This window comes from Falco peregrinus, chromosome 7 (genome assembly GCF_023634155.1).
Source record: "Falco peregrinus isolate bFalPer1 chromosome 7, bFalPer1.pri, whole genome shotgun sequence".
In the NCBI taxonomy this organism is placed as follows: Eukaryota; Metazoa; Chordata; class Aves; order Falconiformes; family Falconidae; genus Falco; species Falco peregrinus.
This window is the reverse complement of record NC_073727.1, coordinates 6,105,201-6,132,823: the sequence shown is the minus strand read 5'-3', so window position 1 is coordinate 6,132,823 and position 27,623 is coordinate 6,105,201. Positions and strand designations below refer to the sequence as shown.

The window sequence follows — 27,623 nt, the reverse complement described above, 5'->3', positions numbered from 1 at the left end:
CTCTGACTAGCCAAAGTGTCTACACCCTAAAGAAAACTGGTAGATAATTTGTGGGTATGTCACCCGGCTTGGTGCAAAAAGCTGGGTTCCGGACACGGTGCCCACACATCATGTGTTGTGACACAAGTAAATTAAATGTGTAGTTGCTATATAGGAGATGTCATTGCAAAAAGTTTAAACAATGGAAATATTTTTAAATAGCTGCTTTATACTTGATTCTCAGCAAGTATTTTATATTTCTTTTTCAAAGAGCATCAGTTCTTTGCACAGAGGATGGCTTTTATTTGTTCCAGAAGGTAGAATTTTGAAGAATCACCTCTGTTTATTTCTCCTGTAGATTAAGTGGGCTTGTTTGGCACTTGCAGGTAGAACAGTTAAAATGACAGATAGCAGCACATCTCTTGATGTTTAAAGTTCCTTTTGTGATATATAAAAACAATGAATAAACCCCAATGATTGCCACACATAGACATGGGTAATCTTAATACTATGTCATGTTTCCTTTTGTTGTGGATGAGTATGGAAAACCACTAGTTTCCCTGTACTGTATTCGGACTTTCATGGAGGCAAAGGGTTTCTGCTGTGACTGTTATTGCAAAGGAGGAGCCATAAGTGAGGATTTTAAAACCGTAGTTGAACACGTATGATTTTGCTGCTTAGTAAATCTTATAATGGCATTACATTTCTGCTTCAAGACAGTATTGTAACTTACAGAGACATAGCTTTGTTTAGAAAGGCCACACTTTAATGAGTTTTGTCCATTTCTGCTGCAGTATTGTAGGCATAAGTACAACCTCAGCCTATATGTTGAAAATCTGGTGTATTTCACAAGACATTCATTTTAAAAGTGCTTATGATTATCTTTTACCTAGAATACCTTTTGAATCTTGTTTGCCTGCTTTTATGCAGATCTGGGAAGGGGTTATGTTGTTAGTGAAACATTTTATAAATTCATGTTCCTTTTCTGTGATAGCTCAGTGGTTGACCTGCCTTTTCATTTTAGGCAATGAAGGCCGGTCAGTGCTGGCGTTTTGGATTACTGGCAAGTCCAAAAGGTGGCATGCGGGCAGTGGAGAAGGCAGATTTCTTCTGTTCATCCTCATCTAAGGAGATATGGAGATGTATCTGTGTCTAAATTCTGGAGTGCGCAGGCAGCATGTTGTGCTTGACATCCATCTTGCTGGGGCATCCAGCCACTGTTGGATACAGTGGTTACGTTGAGCTGCCTCGACTCCCCGCAGAATGCAATGTCCTCAGCTTCCTCAGGCAGCAACAGCAGGGAAAGCCAAAGACCTTTGGTCTCCACGTTTACAATGTAGTCCATAATTTCAGGATGCTTAATGCTTTTTATATAAATGTTCCTCTGTGTGTGTAGTTTGGTAAGCTTGGTAGAGGACTTTATAGTTGATTTAGACCAGATTTGTCATGAAAATATGCTTTGTAGCATTTTCTTTCTGATACTTGTCTGTCCTGGTTTTGGCTGGGATAGAGTTAATTTGCTTCTCAGTAGCTGGTGCAGTGCTGTGTTTTGGATTTGGTGTGAGAACAATGTTGATAACACACCCATGTTTTTAGTTGTTGCTAGGTAATGTTTATACTAAGTCAAGGGCTTTTCAATTTCTCAGGCCCTGCCAGCTAGAAGGCTGGAGGGGCACAGGAAACTGGGAAGGGGCACAGCCAGGACAGCTGACCCAAACTAGCCAAAGGGATATTCATACCATAGAACATCATGCTTGGTATGTAAACTGGGGGGAGTTGGCTGGGGCTGCTGATCACTGCTCAGGGACTGACTGGGCATCAGTCAGTGGGTAGTGAGCAATTGTGTTGCACAACACTTGGGGTTTTTTTCCCCCTTCCCTTTGGATTTTATTCCTTTCCCCTTCTCTCTTCTTTTCATTACAGTTGTTGTTGTTGTTATTATTGTTATTTTATTAAGATTATTGAATTATTCTTGTATCAGTCCTCAAGTTTTACCTTTTTCCTGATTTTCTTCCCCATCCTGCTGGAGGTGGGGAGTGAGCAAGTGGCTGCGTAGTACTCAGTTGTTGGCAGAGGTTAAACCACGACATTGGCCTGGGCTTTTTGTGCATTTGAAATGTTCCAATGTGATTTCTCATTCAACTCAAATTCTGTTGGAGTGCTCTTCAGAGTTGTGATGAGCTTTTAGGCTTTTGATATGTGAACTTCTGAAGCGTGCCTTTGTACAAAGTTACCTGGACATTGCAAGCGACCTCTTAAACTCTCTCATATGTTCAAAGGGCCTTTCTCAAGAATTTTGCATCTTGGGCTGTTTAACTGTGTATAAGTCTACTATTAGATCTCACTGTATTTAATGATTGTATGAACAGAATACATGCATCCAATTTAGTTTCATTTTGTCTGTTTCTGACTGAATTGCCTTACACTGGATCCATTATTATTATTTTTTTTAAAAGATTTCAGAATGTGACCTTCTGGTAGCTGTTTCTCTTTCTTTCCATTCTGGGAAACATGGGGTTTTTTCCTTACAGTGCCAAGATAGCTTTGATTTCATAGCTCCAGGGGTGCCTCTCAGCGAGCAGATAGGGTATTATCTCACAAACATAGCCCCAGTGCAGGGTGATATGGCATAAGTTCCACTGTGTTTCTCATTTAACTTCTTTATTTCTCAGTGATGTACAGTTTTGAAGTCCTTTGACCTGTACAGCATTCTCAGATCATTACCGCTGCAATTAGGAATTCACTGTAGGACAAACAGATCACTGTTACTCCTGAAGTTGTTAAAACTAAATCTTTACCTGTTTTTCTTATATATTTATACAGCTTGAGATTCTTCTCAAAATTCAGATCATTCCTGTCATGTGGATTCTGGAATTTCAGGTGGCATGCTTCGGGTGTTGTTTGACACTTTTGCAGTACAGCATTCCTAAACTGCTTGTAGTGCTATCTGGACCAAGGCTAACATGTGGCAACAGATTATCACTACCCATGCTGGAGATCAGAAGAATCATTTTACAGCCTTATTCTGTTTGATGGAAGGGTGTATAACTTCTCAGAATAATTGATTATTCCAGTGCAGTGTCCTTTGTTGTAAAGGTAAATCCCTCGGAAGACTAGTACACCGGGAGCCCAGGTGCTCAATAAACTGAGGCTGGTGGCCAAAGGACAGAAAGCTGGACCTGAAAACCTAAGACATAAATGGTCTTAGAGCCCAACATAGAGATTCTGGTGAAATCACAAAGGTCCTTGTAACAGGGCTTTTCCAGAATTTTGTAGACTTTGTATAATGAAGGTCTTTAATGATGTGTCTAATACAGGTTTACGAGGGTGGTGTTTGTTTAGTTTGGATAATTAGGTTACTGTGTAATTGAGACCATTTCAAATGAACCCCAAAGTCTTTAGGAGATAATAACATTTCCAATTAAAAGTTATTCTCAAGGGAATAGAGGTATTTTGTAAAGGAGACTAAGTGCTGTGCTATTGTATTCGTGTTAATAACTAAAAATTGCTAGGCATAATGTGACTGTCTAATGGGCCTTCTACTACACCAGTGCTAACAGCAGTATGTGATGGCTTCCTGCTACTTTACCCTTTTCTTCCAACAGCAGTAAATGTATGGAAAAGACTATTTAGAGCCCACTTCTTTGTTTGTAGCATTGACCTGGTTCGTTGAACAGAGAACTATTAAATTATGTTTTTATATTAAGCTTTCAGCCTGTTTACTAAACAGCACTGGCTTACTTGTGGGCCAGAGGCAGTGTAAGAGGAGGAGTGATGGAGGGGGAGACCATCCTTTTTGGGTACAGTGCCTGATACAGGCATCTTGTAAGCCTACCCTAAGAAAATGTGGAAGTTATGTTCTGTATTCCACTGCATTACTGAGTCCTACGTTGTTTCAGAGAATGATAATGCAAGCTGCAAGAGGAACAGATGAAAATATAAGACTGCTGCAACTTCAGTTTCACTTTGTGGCTACTTCATGTGACTCCAAAAATAAAGTAGCAGACATGTGAAGTCAAAGCTGTCCTTGGAAAAATGAGTATGTGGTCCAATTACCAGCTAAGTTAGCTGTGACACTGAAGCAGCTGAGAATTAAATTGTAGATGGTAATCTACAATTGTAAATTTTTTTGCCTTAGGCTTTTTATTTCTGTTTGACAATTATTTCTAAGTATTGTCCCAAACAGCACATAACGTTCATTTAAGGGTGAAGAATCAGTCAGAAGGAACCAGGAAATGCTCATAGTTGCTCCTCACACGTTGAGGGTCTCTAGAACCTTAGCCATGTGCTTTATGCCCTGCAGAAAGGGCTTGTTTAGGAATTCCTGGTGATGAACGCTGCAGCTCCAGAGAACAGTTTCCTCTTAAAGACGGTGATTTGGTAAAAGTTGTGTTGAACCCTCCCTATTTCTCATATAATAGGAAGCAACTATGAAGATGAGGAAACCAAATCAAGTGGATTCTGAGTGTTAAACACAGCTTAGGACTTTTTCAGGCCCGGCTAATGAACAGCCTGGTATCACTTGTTATTATTGAATGTTTACATGTAAAATCCTATCAGCATAAGTAGTAATTAATAGGATACTTTCAGTCTCAAAACAGCCATGTAGTATGGTAGCATACCTGTGTTTGTCAGCCAGTAAAGAAGAATAGCTGCATATCAGAATGGTAAGTAAAGTCAAGTCCAAGACTATGCAAACCACAATAAAAACTTAAAAGAATGCTACCTCAGAAGAGGTACATGACTTACTGTTTTAGATTTCTAAGTGTCAATAGAAACAAAGTCAAAGCTGGTAATACTTTTTGGACAGCAAAGTTTTCTTTAAATAGGCATCATTTTTTCTGTTTTCACTAACTGGTCTAATTGTATGTTTTATCAGTTATTATTCTGCATAAATTCTATAGTGTTAGTTGTTTTTAAGAGCTGAAGAATCAGTGCAATTCCTTCTTTAACTTTCTAGGGCATTTTTCTCGTTGGGAACCATGGGATGTCAGAAAGTGACTGGTTTGTTGACTTTCTAGCCACTTCTGGTCAACTTTCTATAAACATTATTAGAACTGGACCATTACCTTTAGATGACAGACTTATGGGAAGCTTTTCATATAGCTGTGGTTTGTTTTCTTCAATTTATGTTGCTTAACACTTACACCAGCTGGAGTTATTTTCAGTGTCTTTTCAGGCAAGTCTGTTGTTTTGGTTGGTTGGTTCCCTTGCTAAGCTCTCCATTAGCTCCCAGAGTACTTTCTATGGCATTTCTGAGTTCATGAATGAGGTAGCTTTGGTGCTTTCATTTAAAGGAGTGCTCTTTATAGACAGTCTTGGGCAGTGTCTGAAAAAAACATCTTTTGTTTAGGCAGTGCAAACACGGTTCAATGCCTTCTCTGTTTTTTTCAGTTTTTTTCACTTCAGTGGCAAATTGTTCTTAAATATTTTTTTATTTTTTTTTAATTACACCACCTTACCACCACCCCCAAGCTGATTACTACTTTGGAAATACAGCTATCTCTTTCGTGTTGTGTTCAGAGTGTCCTGATGCTAGACTTTGTCTTTCTTTTTTTTTTTTTTTGACAAGTTCAACAGATCTCTAATGTGTCTTCAACATAAAAAAATATGTTGTTGCTCAGCAGTAGTACTGACATTCCCATATAACCCCCCCCCCCCCCAGTTATATGAAGGTAATTCTCTGGAAAAACCGTACCTCGCCACATTTTCAAGGAGTAATACTTAGATTTTGTAGTTGCAATGAGTACAGAAAATAACCACAGCTACCAATGCTTCTTTCAGGAGCAGTATATTAATTCAGCACGTAGAATGTATGACATGCTTTTTGAACATTAATTAATGTTTTGGGCAGGTTTTTGTCTTAAAGCATTATGCTTAATGGAACTCAATCTAGTCCAAAGTTGCAGTCATGTGTAGATGAGTTGAGGAGTAGGAATATCTCTGTACCAAGAATGTTATGGTTTTGATCCTGGGTTAGGATCACTGGGTGCTTCAGTCTCTGAAATAATAAGCCGTAATGTATTTCTTTCTTTTAGGTGTTTGGTCAGCTATGTCATTGCTAAGGCATTAGATAAGTTATATGCCTGTCCCTTGCAAGGACTGCCTGTGATTATCTATGATAGTTGACAGCTTGTCAGCATTTTTCTGGAGCAGTTGGTTGTATTTTGGGGTTTTTTATGTATCAGTTTTGATCCATCAGGTTTTGTTGCTATCTTGCCATTTTTCATAATCATCTCGGATCCTTTAAACACTGAAAACCAATGAGCTTTATAGTAAATAAAAATTTTTTTTTTAAGTTTTAATCCAGATAAGTCCAATTTAATTTATATCCTCAGCTGTTCCTATAGGAAGTAACACATCAATGATGTCTTATCATACAACAGAAATGTATGTTGGGCTTTTTATTCATAGAGTCTTGTTAAGATTTAGAACAGAAAAATGCTGATTGGATTTTAGATAGGCAAATAGTGCTGCATGCAAGCAGTTTTCTGCAGTATTTTTTTTACTGAGGCTAAGTTAGGTTGAATGTGTGTGCACTTAAAAATTAATGACTTCTAAATTAAGTACAAAATTATCACATTGTCTTTAAGCAAAGATTCCTTGTTGTCCAATAGTTTGCATCCACAGAGGTACTTTCAACTTCTTTCATATTTAAAAAGAATACTTCTACACTGGCAGGAACAACAAATGTAATCTTTCCACTTGGTAGTGTGTTGTCTTTTATACTAATGCCCACAATTATGCCCCTTATTTAGGAAAAAAAAAAATACAACTTTCTTATTCCCTGTTACACATCCAGTTCAACTTTCACTGAAGTAAATGTTAGCTCTTTGGTGTCTAATGAGTATAAAGATGGACCATTGGAAACTCCTAACTCCCAGTTTCCCAGTGGTGAGTGTTTTGCTTGTGACAGCAACTTTTGTAATTTGAAATGGGCATGCTTTTAAGAAGCTTGGCAAATATGTGATAAAGCTTTCAAAAATGTAGTGATATTATTCCAGAGGCAGGGAAGTGTAATCAAGAGAAGTAGACATCAGTGTGCCATTGATAATGATTTCAATGTGTTTCACTACTACTGCCTGGTATGTTTATGGAAGAAGATGACATAGCGTAAGATCTCTGTTACCTTTGAGGCTAAAGTAGTAGCTTGGAGTTTAGAAGCTGTAATATTATGAAGAGAGAGAAGTTCTGGGAAAAATTGTATATGGGTCTGTTTGGTTTGGGTTTATTTTAGTTTGTTGTTCTTCGCTGGCTATGAAGCAAATATTGATACTCTGGGGTTCTCTGACAGAGGTCTGCAGTGAATAGGGAAATGAAGGAATTTTATTGCTATCAGATGACACACCACATAACAACTGATACTGAGCACTTCTTGGCAACAAATAGTTGCAACATAGTTTGCTAAATATTTAAGCCATTGCATCAGTGAGATACTTCTACCACTTCTCAATTAGTTCTCCCACCCTCATAGCATCCTGGAATGCTCAAGAATAGATGAATAGCTTGAGTATGCCAATAGAGAAATATGTGACCTAACCCCTTTTTTTTTTTTTTTTTTTTGAGTCATTGCCTTGTGAGTTTTATTTGGTATTATTATAATAAATTATGAGTAATTAAAATGTGCTTTTTATGTCTTCTTTTATGTTAACTTCTTCAAGGGATGGAGTACCTGAAAACTAAAAGAGGTAATGGGAGCCATAAGATAACTGGGCTTTAAAAATAAGTGCTGAGAGAAGGTTAATAGGTCAGAAACGGGTTAGGTTTTTATTAAAAACTAGCATTGTAAAGAAGGGAGCGATGGCTGGCATACTGGACTGAGAACCATGTTCATAAATATAGTGCTTTTTTGGGGGTTATTTATACTTTATAAGCTATTGGTAGGTTACAACCAAGCGAAGAAAAAGGCTGAAAAGGGCTGTGAAAACCATTACAGTGGGGAAAAAAAATCTATTTCCCAATATCAGTCAAGATGATGTGAACTTGAAAAAGATAAAGTTAAGGCAGAAATACATATTTAGCTTTTTTTCCTCTGACTTGAACTGCCTTTCACCCTTCCATTTGGAAGAAAGGAGCTATTAACATTTGTAACCATCAGTATATATTATACTCTGAGGCATGTCTTCTGAATTCTACCTAGTAGATGCTTAACTGTGATTATATCTGAAGCTTTTTTTGTCTATGAGGAAAAAAAAATATTTTCAGTTATTTATTTATGCATAATATCAATTTACAGATTGCAAACTTGTAAAAATGAATGGAGGACATGTATGCTGGAAAGCTTGCCATTTTTCTAGTTGTAGCAGTTGGTCCAATAAAAGATGCCTCCTTACAAGTTTTGTCTCACAAGAGTGAAATTCCTATTCTGTTTCATATGCAGTCATCCTAGGGGAGAATAACCCTACAAAGAATTCAGGGCTAAATAAAGAAAACTGCTAACGTTTCACATTTCTGACAGTCAAGTAAGGTTTTGAGAGTGTGGGATTTTTTTCTGTTTTAAATCATTAATAACTGTTAACTATTAAGGAAACTTTTCTAATTCAGAGTAGTTTTGACTGGTAAGTAGAAATGACTGTGGCATTATTTTAGAAAATTGTAAAAGAAACATGTTGTCTTATATTCCTGATAAAATGGCTGTGAAGCAAGATGGAGAGCTGTCTCATTTTCTTGGTTCACTTAGTATTGCAGTAGATCCTGCTTTGAAGATTCCATAAAGCCATACTACTTAGGTTACTACTCTGTCTTTTCTAGTTAATATATACATTGCTTAAAGGGATGAGAGATTAAATACTCATCTCCCCTTGTACACTGGCAATTGAAGGAATGAATCAGAATCACAGAATAGTTCAGGTTGGAAGGGACCTGCAAGGATCATCAAGTCCAACTCCCTGCTCCCCACAGGACTACCTAAATCTAGATTGTATGACTAGGAGCATCATCCAGACGCTCCATGGCCTCGGTCATGGCCTCAAGCCCATCAGCTTCCCTGGGGAGCCTGTTCCAGTGACTGACCATCTCCTCAGTGGAGAACCTTTTCCTAGTACTACGTGTCTTTGCTCCAAAGCTTACAGGTTTTTTTCAGGAAAGCTGAAACATTCCTATCCTTATTTTATTCTGTTAACTTTGGTATTGTGATGGCTGTAATTTGTTAATAACTTTGTCCTAGAAAGATGTGCTCTGAACCAGTAAAGATGGTAAAAGACTGGGGATATTCGCTCACTGGAAGAAATATTTGTTGATCTAACCCAAGAACTGCACTACCAGCTACCATACTACCACTGTGGGTACAGCATGCCCTGTCTTTGGGTGATCATCTAAAACGCCCTGAGGAGGAACCATTCACACCTGTTCAGGGACATGAGCCAGGGTAACATTTATACTATGCCCACAGAAGCTCATTTCTTCAGGCCTCTGCACCAAACTGATCCTCCCTGCGTTCCACTATGTCTTTCAGAGTTCTTAATCACAATTTAACTGCCTGTCCTGTCATCACACATCAAGTAAAAGTACTGATGTGACTAAATACTTTCAGCAGCATCTAATGAAATCTTTGCTTTTTAAAGCATGGGAACTATGAAGTCCATCATTAGGGACATGCATAGGCCAAGGGGACAGGATCATGGAATCCTAGAATAATTTGGGTTGGAAGGGACCTTTAAAGGTCATCTACTACAACTGCCCCTGCAGTAAGCAGTTATCTTCTACTAGATCAGATTGCTCAAAGCCCCATCCAACCTGACCTTAAATCTTTCCAGGGATGGGACATCTACCACCTCTCTGGGCAACTTGTTCCAGTGTTTTATCACCCTCACCATAAAAAATTTCTTCCTTTTATCAGTCTGAATCGACCCTCTTGTAGTTTAAAACCGTTCCCCCTTGTCCTGTTGCTTGTTCCCTGTCCCCATCTTTCTTATAAGCCCCTTTTAAGTATTGAAAGCCTGCAATAAGGTCTCTGCAGACCCTTCTCTTCTCCAGGTTGAACAACCTCAACTCTCAGCCTGTCCTCATGAGAGGTGTTTCATCCCTCTGATCATTTTTGTGGCCCTCCCCTGGACCTGCTTCAATAGGTCTATGCCTTTCTTGTACTCCAGAGGTGCATGCAGTACTCGAGGTGGAGTCTTACCAGTGTGTAGATCTTGACCTGCTGGCCACACTTCTTTTGATGCTGCCCAGGACACAGTTGTCTTTCTGGGCTGTGAGTGCACATTGATGGCTCATGTCCAGCTTTCCGTCCACCAGTACACCCAGGTTCTTCTCCTCAGGGCTGCTGTCAATCCCTTCGTGCCTCAGCCTGTATTGATACTGGGGTTGCCCTGACCTAGGTGCATCCTGTGCCTTGCATTTGGCCTTATTGAACCTCATGAGGTTCACGTGGGCCCAGTTCTTGAGCTTGTCTAGTCCTTCTGGATGGCATATCAACCGTACCACTCAGCCTGGTATCATCTGCAAACATGCTGAGCGTGCACTCAATCCCACTGTCTATGTCATTGCTGAAGATACTAAACAGTACATGTCCCAGCACAGACCCCTGAGAGATGCTGGACATCGCTGATCTCCATCCGGACTGGAGCCATTGACTACTACTGTCTGGATGTGACCATCTAGCCAATTCCTTATCCACTGAGTAGTCCACCCATCAATCTGTATCTCTGCGATTTAGAGAGAAGGATGTTGTGAGGAACCGCGTCAAAGGCCTTAAGGAAGTCCAGATAGCTCATCCCTTGTTCACTGAGGTAGTCACTCCATCATAGAAGGCCAATAGGTTGGTCAGGCAAGACTTGCCCTTGGTAAAGCCATTCTGGCTTTCTTGACTCACCTCCCTGTCCTCTGTGTGCCTCAGCATAGCTTCTTTGGAAGAAGAATTGAGTTGCCTGGCATCCTGTGGTATGAACCAGAAGTATTGTTATCTAAAACCAGGCCCGTATTTTTTGTTTCCCAATCCATTCGGCATCTCTCAGATTCAAATCTCTCAAGTTTCTTTTCTGGCATAATGCAAATATTCAGCTGTATCTTAGTGATACTGCATTTATGATTGGAACATTTTTGATTTTTATGAAGTGAGCTAAATGAAAAAATTTTGAAAAAGGGAATGTAAGAAAAAAATATATTGAAAATGAGAGAAGACCATTACTGTATCACCTTCTAGTAAGTCATTGATCTCTTGGAAGGGTTCATAAAAATATCTGTATTTTTATGGAAAGAGTTTCATTGCGGTTTTTCTTTCCAGAACGATGCGTGTTATTATTTAGTTTTCACGCTTGTTAAAAAATGATTGTTCTTTATTTAACCACTATCTTATGTTGGTTCAGTTTGCTGAGTTTTTACTTCATTTACTCAGATATTTTTTTAGTTGTGCTGTGCATTGCTTTGTCACATGTTGTGACATAATTTGAATTAAAAAAATATTTTTATTGGTGCTCAGTCCTGCACTTTATATGAAATACAGCATGAGCTTTAGGCTCATTGAAAAATATCACAGCTGCGTATGCTAGGAAATATTTTAGGGTCAAGTATACTATTACTCGTCCTGATGTATTGATAGGCAAAGATACTACTTACAGCTGCTTCTTTGAAAATGTAGTAAATAGTTCTGCAAATTGTGACATAAAGTAGTTGTTTTGGCTGTTTGCATTAGGTAATTCCTTCCAGTGGCTGAGTTTAGATAAAGTAGTCAAGCTAGACAGATGCTGAATGCTTTTAGTTCTCTCACTTTTTTTTTTTTTTTTTTCAAATTTAAAATATCAGTCAGTAAATGTTTTCTTGTATGTTGTTTATTGTGGCTAATGTGATCTTTTTCAGAGCGTGCTAGTGATAGCATTCATCAACTGAAATATACCTTGGAGGAAAGACAGTTTGCAAAGGGTGAGGGTGAAGTTGGATTTGACGTGTCCTCGGTGGACGACGAGGGCAGTGATGATGAAGACAGGGGCGATGATAACAGTGGGAATACAGCCTGGCAGGAACGGCAGCACCATCACGCAGGTAAGATTACTTGAAAGCAAACAGCTTAAAAATTGTTTAAAATTATTTCAATGCAATATTTCAATGAAAAAAATAAATATTTTTGTTATTTTTTTTTGATCTCTTCATAGTTAATCAACTTAAAACTTTGTTGCAACATCAAGAAAGAGTGGAAAGTGAAGGCTCTCCATCAGGGAGGAAGATGTCCTTCTCTGTATGTTGCTTCTTGTTTCTTTTGTGTTTGAATGAATGGCATGCATGATGAGATCAATTTTCTCTTATCCAGGAAGAAAAAGAAATATCAAATCATTTTTGTGTTCTGAAATATAGGAAACTCCTGAGGCTATGGCCAGAATTTGGTATGCTTATGACCATAGCAGAAGTAAAAGAAATCTATAATACGGGATTTAGACTTTTGTCCTGTTTTGTTGACTATGCAGTATGGTTAACAACCTGTATTGCTTTCAGGTTTCTCTTTTTTTTCTTTACACCAAAAGTTCATCCTTTTTGTTTTGGAAACAGTCGGGGTCAAGTACGTGGACAAAATTCTGTAAAAGCAGCCTCTGCTTCCCTTTGACTGTACTTTAGGGATTCTCAAAGGCCTTCTCATGCTGTAACTATGTTTTTTCTTTAGAGGATTAGAGATGTTCATGGAACAGCAGATTTTTGTTGCTCTCTGCCAAAATACAGTGCTGCCTGTCAGAGTTAGTTTACACCCTTACACAGGCTTCTCAGATTTAGCCTTCTGGCAGAAGAAGTGCACCAAAGTACGTCCAATGGACAGTTCAGTTACAGAGCAACTGCTGGATACTAGTGTCACTATAGGAAAATAATTCAAAGGCGTTTTCTAGTTTTATCTTTTGATGGCCTGCACTGACTACTTTTGGTTTACACTAAGCAAGACAAGCAGCATTTTGCTGTTAGGGTTGAGGTAGCAGCAGAATAATCTAAAGCCCATATTCCTGCTGTGTTGCTTTGAAGTGTGTAATGAACCTAGCTCTACTGTTCTGACATTGAGAAATTTCACTTAAAGTTAACTTTCCCAAGTGTTCTAAAATCCATGAGTTCAGTCTGATTGTTCTGCTGGGTACTTTTGCCTCATAATGGTGCAGGATACACTTTTGTATACATTACACCAGTGTTTCTCAAGTTTCTCAGGTTAAACATTAAACACTGTTTTTCAGTGAAAAATAATTTGAATAGAAAGGGAGTTTTTCGTGTTTTCAAATACTGCTGTGGTGTAATTTTTTCAGGGATGCAGCTGGAGGTCTCAGCTGCAAGGTGTTTATTAAACTTTCAGAAAAGAGGGAGGGATTAACAGGAGCCAGAGGAACAGAATGATGAGTTACAAATATTATTGGTGCTATATTATATATATTTAAACAAGTGCGATTAATTTTTTTAAACTTTATGAAGTAGTTGAGTTTAACAGACCTTAAGCAAGGTGAATTCTGAGTCAATGGAACACGGAACTTAGGTGCACTGAGCCAGGTGGAATACATTGCAAATTTGGAGTCCTTTCTCTAAATGTTTTTCTAGATCATTCTGGAAAACCCTCCCTTTGTCTCTGCAATTGTAGTTCCGTTCCAGATTTATCAAGAGTGCCACCTTTAATATGGCCAATACTTATATCGGGTATAATTTAACAGGAAGGCATTCGTTGCTATAAATCTACCCTTCATCCTGGTTAGTGGATTTCATCTTTGCCTTTAAAGGTTGGACAGTGAACCTTAATACTTCATTGGCAGAAAGTGTACATAAAATTAACTAGTCGATGTAATAGCTAGCTATTAGTAGCTTGGTTTGGGTTTTTAGGTTTTTTTTGAATGGTGAATGTTTCAAAAATAATATTTTAAAAGAAAGATTACGTTTCTGAATCTTTTAGGAGATTTAGGAGTCAAACTGTTCAGTTCCTGAAAATGAGTTCTATAATCTTTAAGACTTTATGTATATTTGAGAAGCATATCACAAAATATTTTTGCTTTTTGATGCAAAAGTGTGTTTCTGACCTGAGATCACAAATGTCTGAATTGTATCAGTTTCAAAACTAGCTAGGGATCAGTAAAGATGCTTTTTTTTCATCCAGAATAGTGAACTAATGCTAGAAATGCACCTGTTCCTTTGAGAGGACCCCGTTAACAACTCTGTGTGTATTTTGTATCAGAAAAGAATAAAAACAAGGGAGATTTAATGTTTTACAAATGTAAAACTGTTCAGAAAATTGGTGAAAAACACAGACATCTTTTGTATAAGATGATATATGTTCTACTCCAAGACCTGTCCCAGCTTGATTGTCTTAATTTGAATTATTTAAAAAAAAAAACCTAACAAACAAAATCCCAAACCAAAACATTGTAGCTTGCTTTGATACACTTTCTTTTAGGTTCAGGAATTCAGATAGCTCATATATGTCAACTAGTGTTCTTTCAATATACTTTCAACAATACTTAGTTCTTTCAGAGAATGCAATTTGCAATAGTGGAGTATCAAACTAAGGGAGGAAACCAATATTCAAATACATAAAGATGACGACTGAGGATCTGATAGTGGCTTATTTCAATTTGAAAGTAGAGACGATTAAATTTTTTTGTGAATATTCAAAGGCAGTTTCATTGCAGACTAACATATTTATGCTTAATACTGTTACTCCATTAAAATTACTTCAAAGTATATTATACTTCATTAGAACTAAGTAAATTATTATACTATAAGAAAATGTTTCTTACATCCACTCTAAATAAGTCCTTTTTATTAGACTGATGAGGACTGTTGCTAGTAGGATCAAAGAGAGGCTGTAGTTTTCAGGAAGCTAATTAATTCATGTTTTTAAGAGCATTTTAGTAATTTTTACTTACATTCTTTATCTGTACTGCATTCTTAGAGTAAATGCTGTAAAGTTATAGTGATTGCATTTTTCACATTTTACAAAAAGTTTAATCCCTGTTTAAATCTTGCTGAGCAAGGCAGAGATAGAATTGCTTCTGTTGAATTGGCAAGGATTCCTTTCATTACCTTTTTCAACTAGCTATTTGTGAAGCTATCAAAAATATTACCTACTTATAGGTCTTCAGAATTTTTGTTTAGAATTTTATTTTAAAATATTGATAACCAAGTTCTTTGATAAATGTAATATCTATTACACATTTTCCTGTGTTTCTGTGGAGGTACTGACATTGCAGACGTAGTTGTGTTTCTGTAGTAGTTGTTAATGAACATTTAGAAGAGTTGCTTTTGCACATCCACAACTCATTAACGTTCAAGGTATTTTTATATTCATTTCACAGAAGAAAATACCTCCTTACATTTGTCTAAAATGGATGATACACCTAAATAGCAGCATGAATTTCATTTACAGATTGGTTTGTGGTTATGATTTAATCCTGCTTTATAGATGTGCTTAATCAAGTAACTGAACATTTTGACAGAAATGTTATATTTACTTTTTGTATTGAAGAATTTAAGTTCTTACTGATTCTTCCTTCCTCATGATGTAGTACTTGGTGACTTTTTATTATATGTATTCTGTGTGCAAACAACATCTTATTGCAATAGCTGGAAAACTGGAAAATAATGCCTGCTATTCTTTACTTCCTTCAGAAACCCCCAGAAGCTGCAACCGGAGACTTACCAGCCCTTTCTGATCTCGTTCCTATAATTAATGATCAGTCACAGTACATTAATCATTTAGAAGCAGAAGTGAAGTTTTGCAAGGTATTAGACAACATATTTCACCTACTAAAACCCTGGTCCCCTAAATATGAAGAATTGCTTTAAAAACAGCTTATTCTTAGTCTTGAGATTGATTGTTGCCATAAACAAACGGAGCCAAACGCACTTCAGTAGATACTGAGCCTTACCATGCATCTTGGGCTGTGTTTAAGGATCTTCAAAGACGTTTTTATGTCCTATCACAAATATAAGTAAGCAATTTTTTTAAGAAGTTATATGGAAATTCAAGCTAGAAAAATACAAAATCTGTCTTTTGGTATTCTTATTCTCTGTAAAAGATTTAAAATAGTTGAGAATGTTAATCTAGACTTTTGGTCTCAAAATGTATTTCGATGTTGGTGGCTGTCTTAAGGAACCTTTTACATGCAGTTCCTGTATCCTGTAGGAGGAATTGTCTGGGATGAAAGATCGAGTACAAGTAGTTGTACTTGAAAATGAGGAGCTCCATCAGAAACTGAAATTCTTAACTGCAGAACATATGTGGAGAGAACAAACTCTTCTAGATGCCTCGGTGAGTTTTTACTTTTCTGTTGTTTTAATGTGTTCAGGGACCCGATTCTCTTTCAGGTAGGCTATATAAATGGTTATTCGCAAGCTGAATTTTAGTCAAAATATAATGAGAGTTTGTAAACATGGATTTTGGTGGATAACGTCATTATCGTAGCTTGCCAACCTAATTGACTTGTTTATTGGTCCTTGTAGTCTGCTGTAATGAAAATTGTAAGGTTCAATACTTGTATAATTAACATTTCTTAAAAAAAAAAAGCCTACATAATTACAACTGAAACATGACTATTTTTATTTTAGGCAAATACTCAGAACTCCTGGCTTGCAGGTGGTAATGACTTTAGCATGTTTCAGCCTGTCACCTCATCACCAGCACGTAACAAAGATCAGGCTTTTGTTACAGCAGCTTCTGGAGACATCGAAAAATGGCCAGTAGAACTGGTTGGTATTCACTTTCTTTGCAGTCATACCTTCACAAAACCTTTCGGTGCTTTGTTGTTGCTGTACTTCTGATGCTTAATTTTGTTACAGACATATAGGAGGAGTTTTAGTTGACTGAACCTTAATCTGAGGTCAAATTTTATTCTCTTAAACCTCATCTTCTTGTTATACCCTAATTAATATTATTATCCAGTTAGACACAGATGGCAGGTTGTATCTGAAGATGTTGAATTCCCAGAGACAAGTCTTGTTTTAAGAATGTCCTTTCAGTGATGGCTCCACTGTACTTTGGAGATTCTTAGCTTTAACACAACACACAAGCAGGTGGGAACTAGCGGGTGTGATTCAGATAGCTCTCCAGGCAAGCTCTTTTGCCATGAGCCTTTCTGCTCCTAGAGCAGCGCAGGACTTAAGGTACAACAGTAGCTTTGTGCAGTCTGTTTTCCCTAAGCTGAATTACACATTTTGTGCTTTTAGAGATACAGAGCAGCCCTAGTGATTCAGAGATGATGTTGCCTCTGTCCCGTATTTTTTAGTTTGGGAAGATATTCTTATTTTTTTTGCTCTAAATTAAATGGGGTAGCATTGCTGTCTTTTGAGAAAAGCAAGGTTTAACTGAAAGTTTTGATGTTTTCAATCCATGTGCATATGTGTAATGTGGAATTTAAAGGTTACTTTGATTCTTAAAGATAATTATATGTATTCATTGTTTCCCACTAAAGTATTTTTGTTGATTTTGTTCATCATCTAGAGCTGAAACCCTCTTCATTGATCCCTAACACCTGCAGTTGTTTGAAAGCTAGTTTTTACAGTAATTGCACTTTAACTTCATCTGCCATATTTAAAGAATCCTACTGATTGTGATTTATTTCTAAAGCATCATAGTGAGCTAAATTTCTGGTGCTTTATCTGGTTTGTTACCACCGTTAGTTTGTTACACCATAGTGGTGTGGTTGATTTATGTACCTAGTTCTTCACCACCTAATGAGAATAACTCACTGTATTATAAATAAATAGCCTGTCTACTTGAAGTTCTTCAGAATTCCTCTTTTGTTTCTGCTAACTTGTGGGAGAGTAAGATCAAATTTGAGACAAGATCATCAACTTGTGTAAATCGTTGTAGAGGGCTGCAGTTGGAGCTGAAGCCATTTACCATGTGAGGATCTGGCAAGATGTATAGAAATGAGAAAATGGGAGGGTTGTTCATTTTGTGGACTTTCCCAAGGGCGAAATATTTAGGTTTTTCTGACACTAGTGTTTCAACAAGTTTATATCTTCAGGGGAAAAGAATGAGTGTGGCTGATGTCTAGGTGTATTTGTGAAGATGATTATGAAGAAAACAAATGACACTACTTTTCTCCCATCTGTTCTAAAGGAGAAACTAAAACTTCTTTATCAAGAAAAAGTCAATATCCTTGAAGCTCAAATACAGTCTCTAAGGTAAAGTTAAATGTTTTTTTTTCTCAAAATTATTGTTAATAAATTATCACTTCATAACAACACAAAACATTCTTAATTTGAATTTAAGTAAGAGAATGCCTGAGTGTCTAAATGTTGTGTTTTCTGATAGTGTCCCTGAATGCTGGTTCTACATGAATTTTTTGCAAATATAAATGTAGTAAAATTGAATGTACTGCTACTATATAGCAACATCAGCAATATATACATTTTATAAATTCAATTGAATTGTGTTTATAGAAATTACAACTTGATATAAAATGTCTTTATCCTTTTTATCCTTTCTTCTTATAGAAGCACCATGTCAATTAAAGAAAAAAAGAGAAGTTAAATTTTTAACTTATGTGAGCCCATCCATATCTAGCTTTCTTGTACTAATATTTTATGTTGCAAATTTTAGAAATCTTAAGCATTGAACTAGTTTAGGCCACATAATGACTTTGAAGCAGGAAAACCTAGTTTTGAAGCATTCAGGCAGTGTTTCCAGTCATGTAACCTGCATATCTTTTAAGCACAAAAATATTTGAAAATAAGTCCTCATATAATCCTTCAAAATATTGAAGTTTTGAATAGGTAGCAAACTATGGAAAAACAGAGGTAGAGGCAACCACTTTAGGATTTGTTTTTCAGGACTGAACTTGCCCCTGTATGCCTGCATTTGTGATACTGCTGCTGAACCTATTTAATTATGGTTTTCCCTAAATGAATTGCGGTTTCATATATCTGAAAATTCTACACTCTTGTGTGTGTGTTAAAAGAGTTACTGTTAGGTAGACAAATTTAAATATGCCCTCTGCAGTGGTGAAATCTTAAATGTGCAAAACCAGTTGTGCTAATGAAAGTAAAGGAGGATCTTACATTTCAGCTATGTAATCTCAATTGATTATTTTTTCCCCCCACTTGGCTTGAAGTGTTAGATATACTCAGAAACAAATACTGAAGGCTAAAATAGCCTGAAAATTTCCACAAGTACATTATTCACCCTCTTGATTTCTCCTAAGGGGCATGATCTTTCAAGCTGTAAGTTCTGCAAAGCACTTGAGCATTTACTAAATTTTAATTAAAGTGAGAAATTATATCCCTTTCAGTGGGACTATCCTTATTTCTAACTTTAAGCAGGAATTTCCTTAGGACTCACTGATTTCTGTCCAAGTTTTCCCAACAATAGGTCTGTTGTACCACGACTGTGTAAGGGTATATGCAGACCAAATTCTGTTCAGTTTATGGTGGATTATATTTAATAGACCAACTACTAAAATTGGAAAAAGTGCACAGAAGATTTCCCAGATGGAAAAAAGCATGCATGCAGTGTATATATTATGTGCACAGTAAATCCAATGCAACCAGAATGTGTCAGACTTACTATGTGTGTGCTGCCCAGATGGCCTGCATAACAAACCAAAAGCTTTGGATTCATTGCGCAATTTGTCAAATTGATCTATATGTGCATAGTGTGCATTTGTCTGGAACTTCCTGATGTCAGCATTCCTACTGCTTGCACTCTCCCTGGCCTGACAGATGCTTGGAAATTCTGGAGAAAATTCTTCAGAGCACCTGGTAAAAATTTCAGAGACGAGTATAAAAACTTACCCTGTTTTTCTGGAGATGTAGTTGACCTGGAGTCTTGTGTGTATCGCTGGATCGGAGGGAATGTGCTGAATACATCTGGATTTTTGTCAGGGAGCATGGGAAACTTTTACTTTATATTGCAACTTTACAGTTAATTTAAGAGCAGAGGAGAAATGTGAAGTTAGTGATATTAAGAAAACTAGAAAACATGTTAGACTGGGTATTGAAATATACAGCTGGTAGTGTTTCTTGTAAATGAATCTTTTACTCTGTTCAGAAAATATGTAAGCCTTTGTACCTAACAATATTTAAGTTTTGTATCCAATAATCTTCTGTGTAAGTTCACCATTTTCTGATACTACAGAGGGAAGGAACAAATTAATTTTATTTTGTCTATTGATAATTTTGATTGAGCAGTTCAACTATTATTTCTCTGTTAAAGTCTTCCTTAGCCTACTGAAATGTGTCAAATAATGTTCATTACAGGGATACACACAGTTCTTTTCAGGTTACATCTGTAATTATATATTGCCCATAAATATAACTGGTAGAAATGTTTGATTGCACAAGTAATATTTTTTTATTTCTTCTTTCTAGGAAAGACCTTTCAGAATCTCAGAAGACGTGCAAAGATTTGGAAGGAAGGCTAAAACACCAGAAGGCACTTGTTTCAGCTGCGAATTCTAGCCGGGTTGGTGGTCTGTGTCTGAAATGTGCACAATATGAGGCAGTTCTTGCACAGACTCATTCTAATGTTCACATGCAGACCATCGAGAGGGTAACAAAGTAGGTCTAAGGGGGATATTTACTTGCTCACTAAAAGCATGGTTAATTACATTAAACTGTGTAAGTCTCCATGTGCTGGGTTGCATAGAGAGATTGCTTGTGGGACAATGGACTCCCAGGTTGAAGTTATAATGCTAAAATCAATGGCAGAATATGAGTGTAGGTCCCAACCACCTTGAAATCCATGGTAGTTTTGCTACTGATTTCAACTGGGAAAGAATGTTAGTTGTTATCTTGTAATTATGATACCTTGGGCTGGCCAGATAATCAGACTGTTGATAGTCTGTTTCCCACACTTTTTGTTCAAAGAAACCCTTGACTCTGTCAGAACAAATATTGTGGAAGTCTGTGTGTTTTGATTGATTATTTCCTGCAAAAGTTTCTTATCTTTCTGTCGTTGGAAGTTTTAATGGCTTCACTTAATTCTCCTTACATTTGGATACTTCTAGGATACATGAGCAGTGTAATCCTTCTTTTGCCACTTGAATTTGCTTAGGAGGTCAGGTGTTTGGGACAGGATGCATTGTTCCTCCCTAACTACAGTAAGTCAGGGAAAAAAGTTTGTTTGGATAAAAATAAATGAAATTATTTGCTTCAGCCTTTTTTTAATTGTAGCTTTTATTTAAATGATTTTCAAAAAACAATTTTTTTTGTGAGTGTAATATATGTGATTCAGAAATCCCAACGGCATTAAAATGTGTTTTTCTTAAGAAATTCTGCTAGTCAACCATTTTCAAAAATTTCTCCCTTTCTACTTGCTAGTAATAATGACAGGGTACTGCAGCTTTCTCAAAGTTTGTTAAACAGGCATCTATTAATTGTCAGATATCGGAAGCTTCTTAGGACTTCTGAAGTTTTAGATTGAGCTAGCTGGAGATGAGGTAGTGGGTCAATTGGAAGCAAGAACACTAAAGGAACATAATATATATAGCCTATCAAATGGATATTATCTCTACACATTAGAGGACTGTTTTTGTATGAGTTTATTTTTCTATTGTGAAGTCCAAGAATTTGCTGGGAAAGCTCTCTGTTGCTGAAAACTCATGTTTCAAAATCTACTTTCATAAGAGAATTAATTATTTGTCACAGACACTGGAAAATATGAACAACCTAACTATAAATCAGTACATTCTTGTCATCTAGCATTACAGTGCAGTTTGAAATAAAAGATTTGAGCTGACCTATTTATCTTTCATAAACCATTATTTGAATTTGAGATTTAACGAAATCTGAAAGCTATATCTTCTTGTGATGCAACTTATTAAAACCAAAGCTATTTCAGTAAGGATTTTCAAAAGGACATAATCCAAATCTTGTTGAAATGAAATGTCAGAATATGACTGTTAGTTCTCCGGCAAATAAAACTGTGTTATTTTTCCACACAACACGAAAGAAAAAAACAAAAAAAAAATTAAAAAAAAATCAAAAAATTAAAAAACCAGTTTTCAGTCAGAATCTCTAGTTGCACTTAAAACATAAACAATTATACTCTTCATTTAAAAGCTTTCAACTTATCAAAGTAATGAAAAGGTTAAGTATTATAGTTTTACTGGCTGTGCATCACCATTTGGTATAGAGCTCAGTTTCTTAGTTAGCAGAAGTTCAGAGGGGATGTAGAATCCAGAAGTCATATTGTTTAGTTCCAGTTTGCAGCAAAGGGCTATTGATTATCATTTGATGTACTTAGTGATCGTGATCAGAATTACTTGTTGAATCTTATCCTTCCTTTTGGTTTTTTTCCTTCCTATTTTACATTTAATGGCAATGTAATTTCATATTGCTTTGATTTTATGTTTTTTTTTTTAAAGAAACATGCCTTTTTTGGGGTTGGTTTTGTTTGGTTTTGGTTTTTTAGCACAGTTCCCCATTTTGTAATGCCAACAGAATGTTGGTCATCTTCAGTATATTTCTGACTTGACCTCTGCTGTCATTACTGGCAGGTTTGCTAGTGGTCCATCTTTCTGAAGTGAAGGACTGGTCATCAAGCAAATTATATTTTTAATATCTGCCAATCTAGCAGTGTGCTGTATTTCACTCTTAACCCATGCAAATTTTAATCTTGCTTCTCTTACAACCCTGATGTCTTTTATCTATTAACATTTTATATTTGATATACATGTTGTTGTTTTTTTCTCTTGGGAAAAGCTATAGAAGAAATACCTGTGTTTTCTTTATATGCAGAGAAAGAGATGACTTGATGGATGCACTTGTTTCACTGAGACGAAACATGAAAGAGATGCAACAAAGAGAATCTAATGCTTGTGAGCAAGTTAAACAAGCTGTGCAAATGGCAGAAGAGGCCAATTTAGAAAAAACAAAGGTAAATTAATCAAGAAATGAGAGCTTTCAGTATTCAGATTCACTGTAGATGTTAATTAGGTTTAATGCTAATGAGAGAATACCTGCATAAGACCTTTATTCCATGTTGATATGACGTAGTAGATTTATGACTGTTTTTGAGCAGTAATGTGAACTCTCTGAGTTCTTAAATTCTCATCAGGGCTGTAGGGTGTATTGCATTCGTTGGCCATCATTTAAATTCTGAGGTAGTTTCACAGCTGGGTGACAGAAGTTGAATGGTATTGAATGGTAGAATTTTCAAAAGCATTTGTGATGTAGGAAGATAATTCTCATATCACATTTCTGAGCTGTTCTTGAAAGAATACTTAAAGTGCTTACAAACAGCTTTTTTGCATCAGATGAACATGGTGCAAGAACTGGTTACCTAACAGAACTCTTTGAAGATGAAAGTCCTGTCTGATGCTACTTACAGGAAGCATTTGGTGCTATGTAAATAATAATGATAAAACCAGTTTTCATGTAATGTTTGTGTTAACCCTTGTTACTGTATAGAATCAACCAATATTGACCAAAATTATTTCCTTGATATTTAGTGACATCTACTGTATTAGTAGTGAATTACTATGGAATCGAGAGAGGGGGGTGGTGGTGGTCGTTGTTGTTTAACGAAATACTGTTGTTTTTAATAGTGAACAGGATTGATATAATTGTTCTATTGATCAAATCAGTATTATTCATCCAATGCTGTAAGAGTGTGTGTGTGTAGGGTCTTTAAATATAAACAGTGGGGAAAAAGATAATGAGAGTGGGATTCCTATGTACTTGTTAAATTTAACTTCGGAGTGGTACAGCTCCTTGTATTTTAATGAACAAAGAGAGAACGAATCCTTCTGAGCCCACTGTTTGCCTGTCGCATTCTGTCCCTGGGGGGTTAAATTTTTTAATTGCTTACTTGTTCACTGTTTTTGGGATGGGTTCTACAGTTGTCTCATAGAAATGTTACTCACTTCTACATAAAACTGCACAAAACACTTTTCCTTTTCCATGCAATAAAGTGAAACTATCTGATCTTCCTATTTTTTTCATTTGATGTTGGAAATGTTTATTTTAATATTTAAACAGAAAATCCCTATAAACTCTTACTCCGTTTAGCTCGTGTTAGAAATGTGGCCCGAGAATAAAACTAGTAAGACAAATTAGTAGAGCCTTTAATAAAATAGGTCTTTGTACATATACCATTTCTGCCACATGAAGAAGGGAGCTCTGTAGGGTCTCTGCTGGCCTCCCTCTTCACTGCAGCAAGGAAATGTGAAGTGCTATCTGCTCGTATGTAAGACTGAATAGTAGCCTTGTTTTTTGCATGCTCAAAACCTGTTCTAATAGGAAGGAATAAGAAGAAATCTTTTACTTATGCTGCATTAATTCAGCATTTTTACATGTACTGGTATTTCTCTTGGTAAGTACAAGCCATCCTTTATTTCCCTAGTCCAATTCTACTCTGGAGGTGAAGTGCTGTTTTTCTTTATAATTATCATGGAATTCAATAGAACAGTCCACATAAGAAAAGTGAGGAATGAACACATTGGGCTTCCAAATGCTATAATTGCAGTTTCATCATCCTGTTGACAGAAAGTCTAACCCCAAGTGCTTATCATTTAAAACCACCATTTTTTTCTTGTCTTTTGCTTGTCTCTGTAGTTTGTGGCCTCTTGCCTATTACACAGAGCAAGGAGGAGATCTGGTAAGGTTAAACTTGCATAGTTGAAGCAAATCCAGGAATGTATTTTCCGCATAAATGTCACAGAAGAACAATTGTTTGAACTGCTCATTATGTAGTCAAAACAGTGGAGTTAACAAAATACACATTTCTTCTTGCAACTTATTTTTTCTGGAGTTGCATTTGTTTTACATGTGTACCAAACTACAGCAGCCTTACGCAGACAGTTTGCTGATGCTCCATTCCTACAGAAAAGGTTTCAAGGCAACAACAGAGGGATTCTCTCACCAGGGTAGACTTGTGATAGGAAAGAGGCCCTAAGGAGGCTCCCACAGAATCGACATAAACTTAATGGAGATTGTTAGAGTGTTCTCTAAAAATTACGGTGTAATTTGCTTCTTTCATGAACAGCTCAACACCAAGGAAATTGTATATACGGGATTGGCTTTGAGTAAAAGAAAAATGGGCAGTTTAAAAAACTGATTTAAAAATAAAGGGTAATAAGGTAAAATTCCTAAAAGGAGGTTTCTTTAGCTTCCTTGATGTAGGATATGCTGAATATCAATGATCGGATAAAATGAAACCTAGTTTACTCATGGGCTAGCAAGCTGCTTTTAGTGGGCTTTGAATACTTTGATCTACTTTTAATGGGGTAGTGTATTTCTGATTTAAACTGACATAACATTCAACTTCTATCCCTTTAGCAGGGATACACCAGAATAAATTGATAATATTTTTTTTTCCTAGCTCTTTTAGAATGTAGTGTCTACTGTGCTTCTTGTATATAAACTTATGTTTCTTCTATTTTGGTAGAAAACACATCTATAACTGGTGTTATAGCACTTCAAATTAAGCAGGACATTTATGAGTTTTCAGAAAAATGAATCTTACTTGACAAACATGAAACTAAAAAAACCCCAAACATTGTTTCGTTGTATCTTTCCATACTTCTTCCAGGTTTCTCATTAGCCTGCACTCAGTAATTCACTTCAGGGGGAGAGCAAGTGGAAGTGCATACATTATTTGTTTATTTATTTTACCTTCAGCTATGCAGTTAGGCAGTAATCACAGTGTTTGGAAGGAGTCAAATACTGGAGGCTGGTTCTGGTGATGTACATTCAGGAATTTTAAATGCAAGGCAAGTAATCATCTTGGTTTTAGAAGAGCAGCTACTTCTTTGGAAAATGTACTTGGGAGAGACGCATCCATCTTTGCCATGACTCCTAAAAGCAATTGGATTTCTAAATTATAGTAGGGCATGTATATACTTACAAACATACGTATGTGTTCAGTTTCTTAGTTCTGTTCCAGTTGTTAACACAGTAGGGTATGTATAAACATAACTATGTAAAAGAACAAAAGATACCGTTTCTAATAGCAATTCGGTTTCTCTGATGGCATTAGATAAATGGCATGTTTGTTTAGAATTTTAAGCTTCTTCCACTTAAAAAGCCATTTTTCCCCTAGGCTCTAGTTCAGTGTGAGCAGCTGAAAAGTGAGATAGAACGGCAGAAGAATCGTCTTGAAAGGGAGTTAGCTGCCCAGCTAAATAAGCGGACTGATGAAAAGGAAGCACTGCGTGAAGAAATGAAGAAGGAAAGGGAGGACTTGGCAGCAATGGTATGAGTTGCTGGGTATTTTTTTCTTCTATTTGTGTATTACAATGAGCATATTGTCCTCTTTAAACTTTCTGTTAGCTTGCCTTTCAGTTTGTTTCAGTTTCAGATTTGAGAACTCAGTACATCACTTCACCATTGCTTTAAAGTGCTTCAAAGCAATGGTAGATAAGTGATCCTTTAGGTCTGAATAATTGGGGTTTCTCCTGTGTTATTAGATAAATACTAAGTTGTTGATGTTATACATTTTATTTTCGTTTGTATATTTTCTAATGCACTTTGTCAAAGTACGAAAGAGTTAATACAATGCAAGGTTTGTACCTAGCTTCTTATAAAGATTATTATTTAGGTTGCCAACTCAAGCATTCAGAAGTTGGCACATGTGGAATTTGGGATGCTTTGCTACTTTGAGCTGGGATATACAAATATATTAATGTTACAATATTGTGAATGCATTCTAATATGCATTTTCAGGGTGATCTTATCATATACTTAATTTGCCCACCTGCAGAAATGTGTTGGAATCTCTTTTCTCAGTTTTACTGATGTTTGTAAACTGTCGCAGAAAGAATCTGTCTCATCGTTTATACTGTGACCATTGCAACAGAGCCTTGATAACCTTGTTTCAGACTTCTAGATGCTAGTGTAATTTAAGCGTAAAACGTAAGAGGTTTCTGCCCAATAGAATGTGCAGAGGAAACCTCGGCCTAGCAGCAGTAAGTCTGTGACACATGACAGAGGCGGCACTTCTGAGGCGACTGGAGAAAGAAATGGGAAGAAGAGTAGAGAGAAATGCTTCATAAATTAGTAGTTTTCATGCTTTTTTGATGTGCACCCCCTTCAACCATTTTTTGGTGGAGGTTTGGAAACAATATAGTGAATTTCTCTTCTGATTGTAGGCTTTTTCCATATTTTTGATCTCTTTTTACAAATAAGCCATTCAGTTTATAGAACCTGGAGAGCAAAAACTGAACCATTTAAGTGTTTAAAAAAGAAGAGGTTCTTTTAGTAGTGTTGTTGCTTATGAAATGTCTGGAAAGCTACTAATATGAACAGGCAACCAAGGTGATATGGTTGTATTTCTGGTATTACGATATGGTGGGATAGTGTTCTGAAGCTGCTACAAGAAGGCAAAGCCTTTGACTCCAGTTCCAGATGTTAAAACAGGAATTAAGTGCAGTGATAAGGGCTAAGTGATATTTAAGAAAGTGAACTGTTGTAAGTGATCATAAGAAGTCTATTGCCAGGGAAACTGAAATAAAAAAAACACACCTTACACTGGAGGCAGCGAGACATTATTAAACAATTCCTTATTTGAGTCCCTGCTATCTACTGGAAGTTATCCCTCACGCATTTAGTTGTTTGTTACAGATTTGCTTTAAAGCAGAGTATGCACTCTGAAATACAGCCTATTAGATGAGCATTTCATACTTTTTTTTTTCATAGAATAATTCACTCCTTCATGTCATCACATTACTTGGTATTTCATCACCCACTGGGATGTGTTTTACTGGAACCTATTCTGACTTCAAGTAGTTGTACTGTTTGTAAATCCTACA

General features: G+C 36.5%; 1 protein-coding gene across 4 annotated transcripts in view; it reads left to right on the top strand.

Moving 5' to 3' along the window:
- SDCCAG8 (SHH signaling and ciliogenesis regulator SDCCAG8) overlaps positions 1 to 27,623 on the top strand; it is a 116,347-nt gene that overhangs the window by 732 nt on the left and 87,992 nt on the right. For all 4 annotated transcript variants that reach the window (XM_055810978.1, XM_055810977.1, XM_055810981.1 and 1 more), the window contains exons 2-10: positions 11,779 to 11,961; positions 12,072 to 12,154; positions 15,538 to 15,651; positions 16,055 to 16,180; positions 16,477 to 16,617; positions 17,993 to 18,057; positions 20,242 to 20,430; positions 22,612 to 22,750; positions 25,916 to 26,068. In XM_055810978.1, coding sequence (XP_055666953.1) covers positions 11,779 to 11,961; positions 12,072 to 12,154; positions 15,538 to 15,651; positions 16,055 to 16,180; positions 16,477 to 16,617; positions 17,993 to 18,057; positions 20,242 to 20,430; positions 22,612 to 22,750; positions 25,916 to 26,068 — 1,193 coding nt within the window. The remainder of the gene's footprint in view (positions 1 to 11,778; positions 11,962 to 12,071; positions 12,155 to 15,537; positions 15,652 to 16,054; positions 16,181 to 16,476; positions 16,618 to 17,992; positions 18,058 to 20,241; positions 20,431 to 22,611; positions 22,751 to 25,915; positions 26,069 to 27,623) is intronic.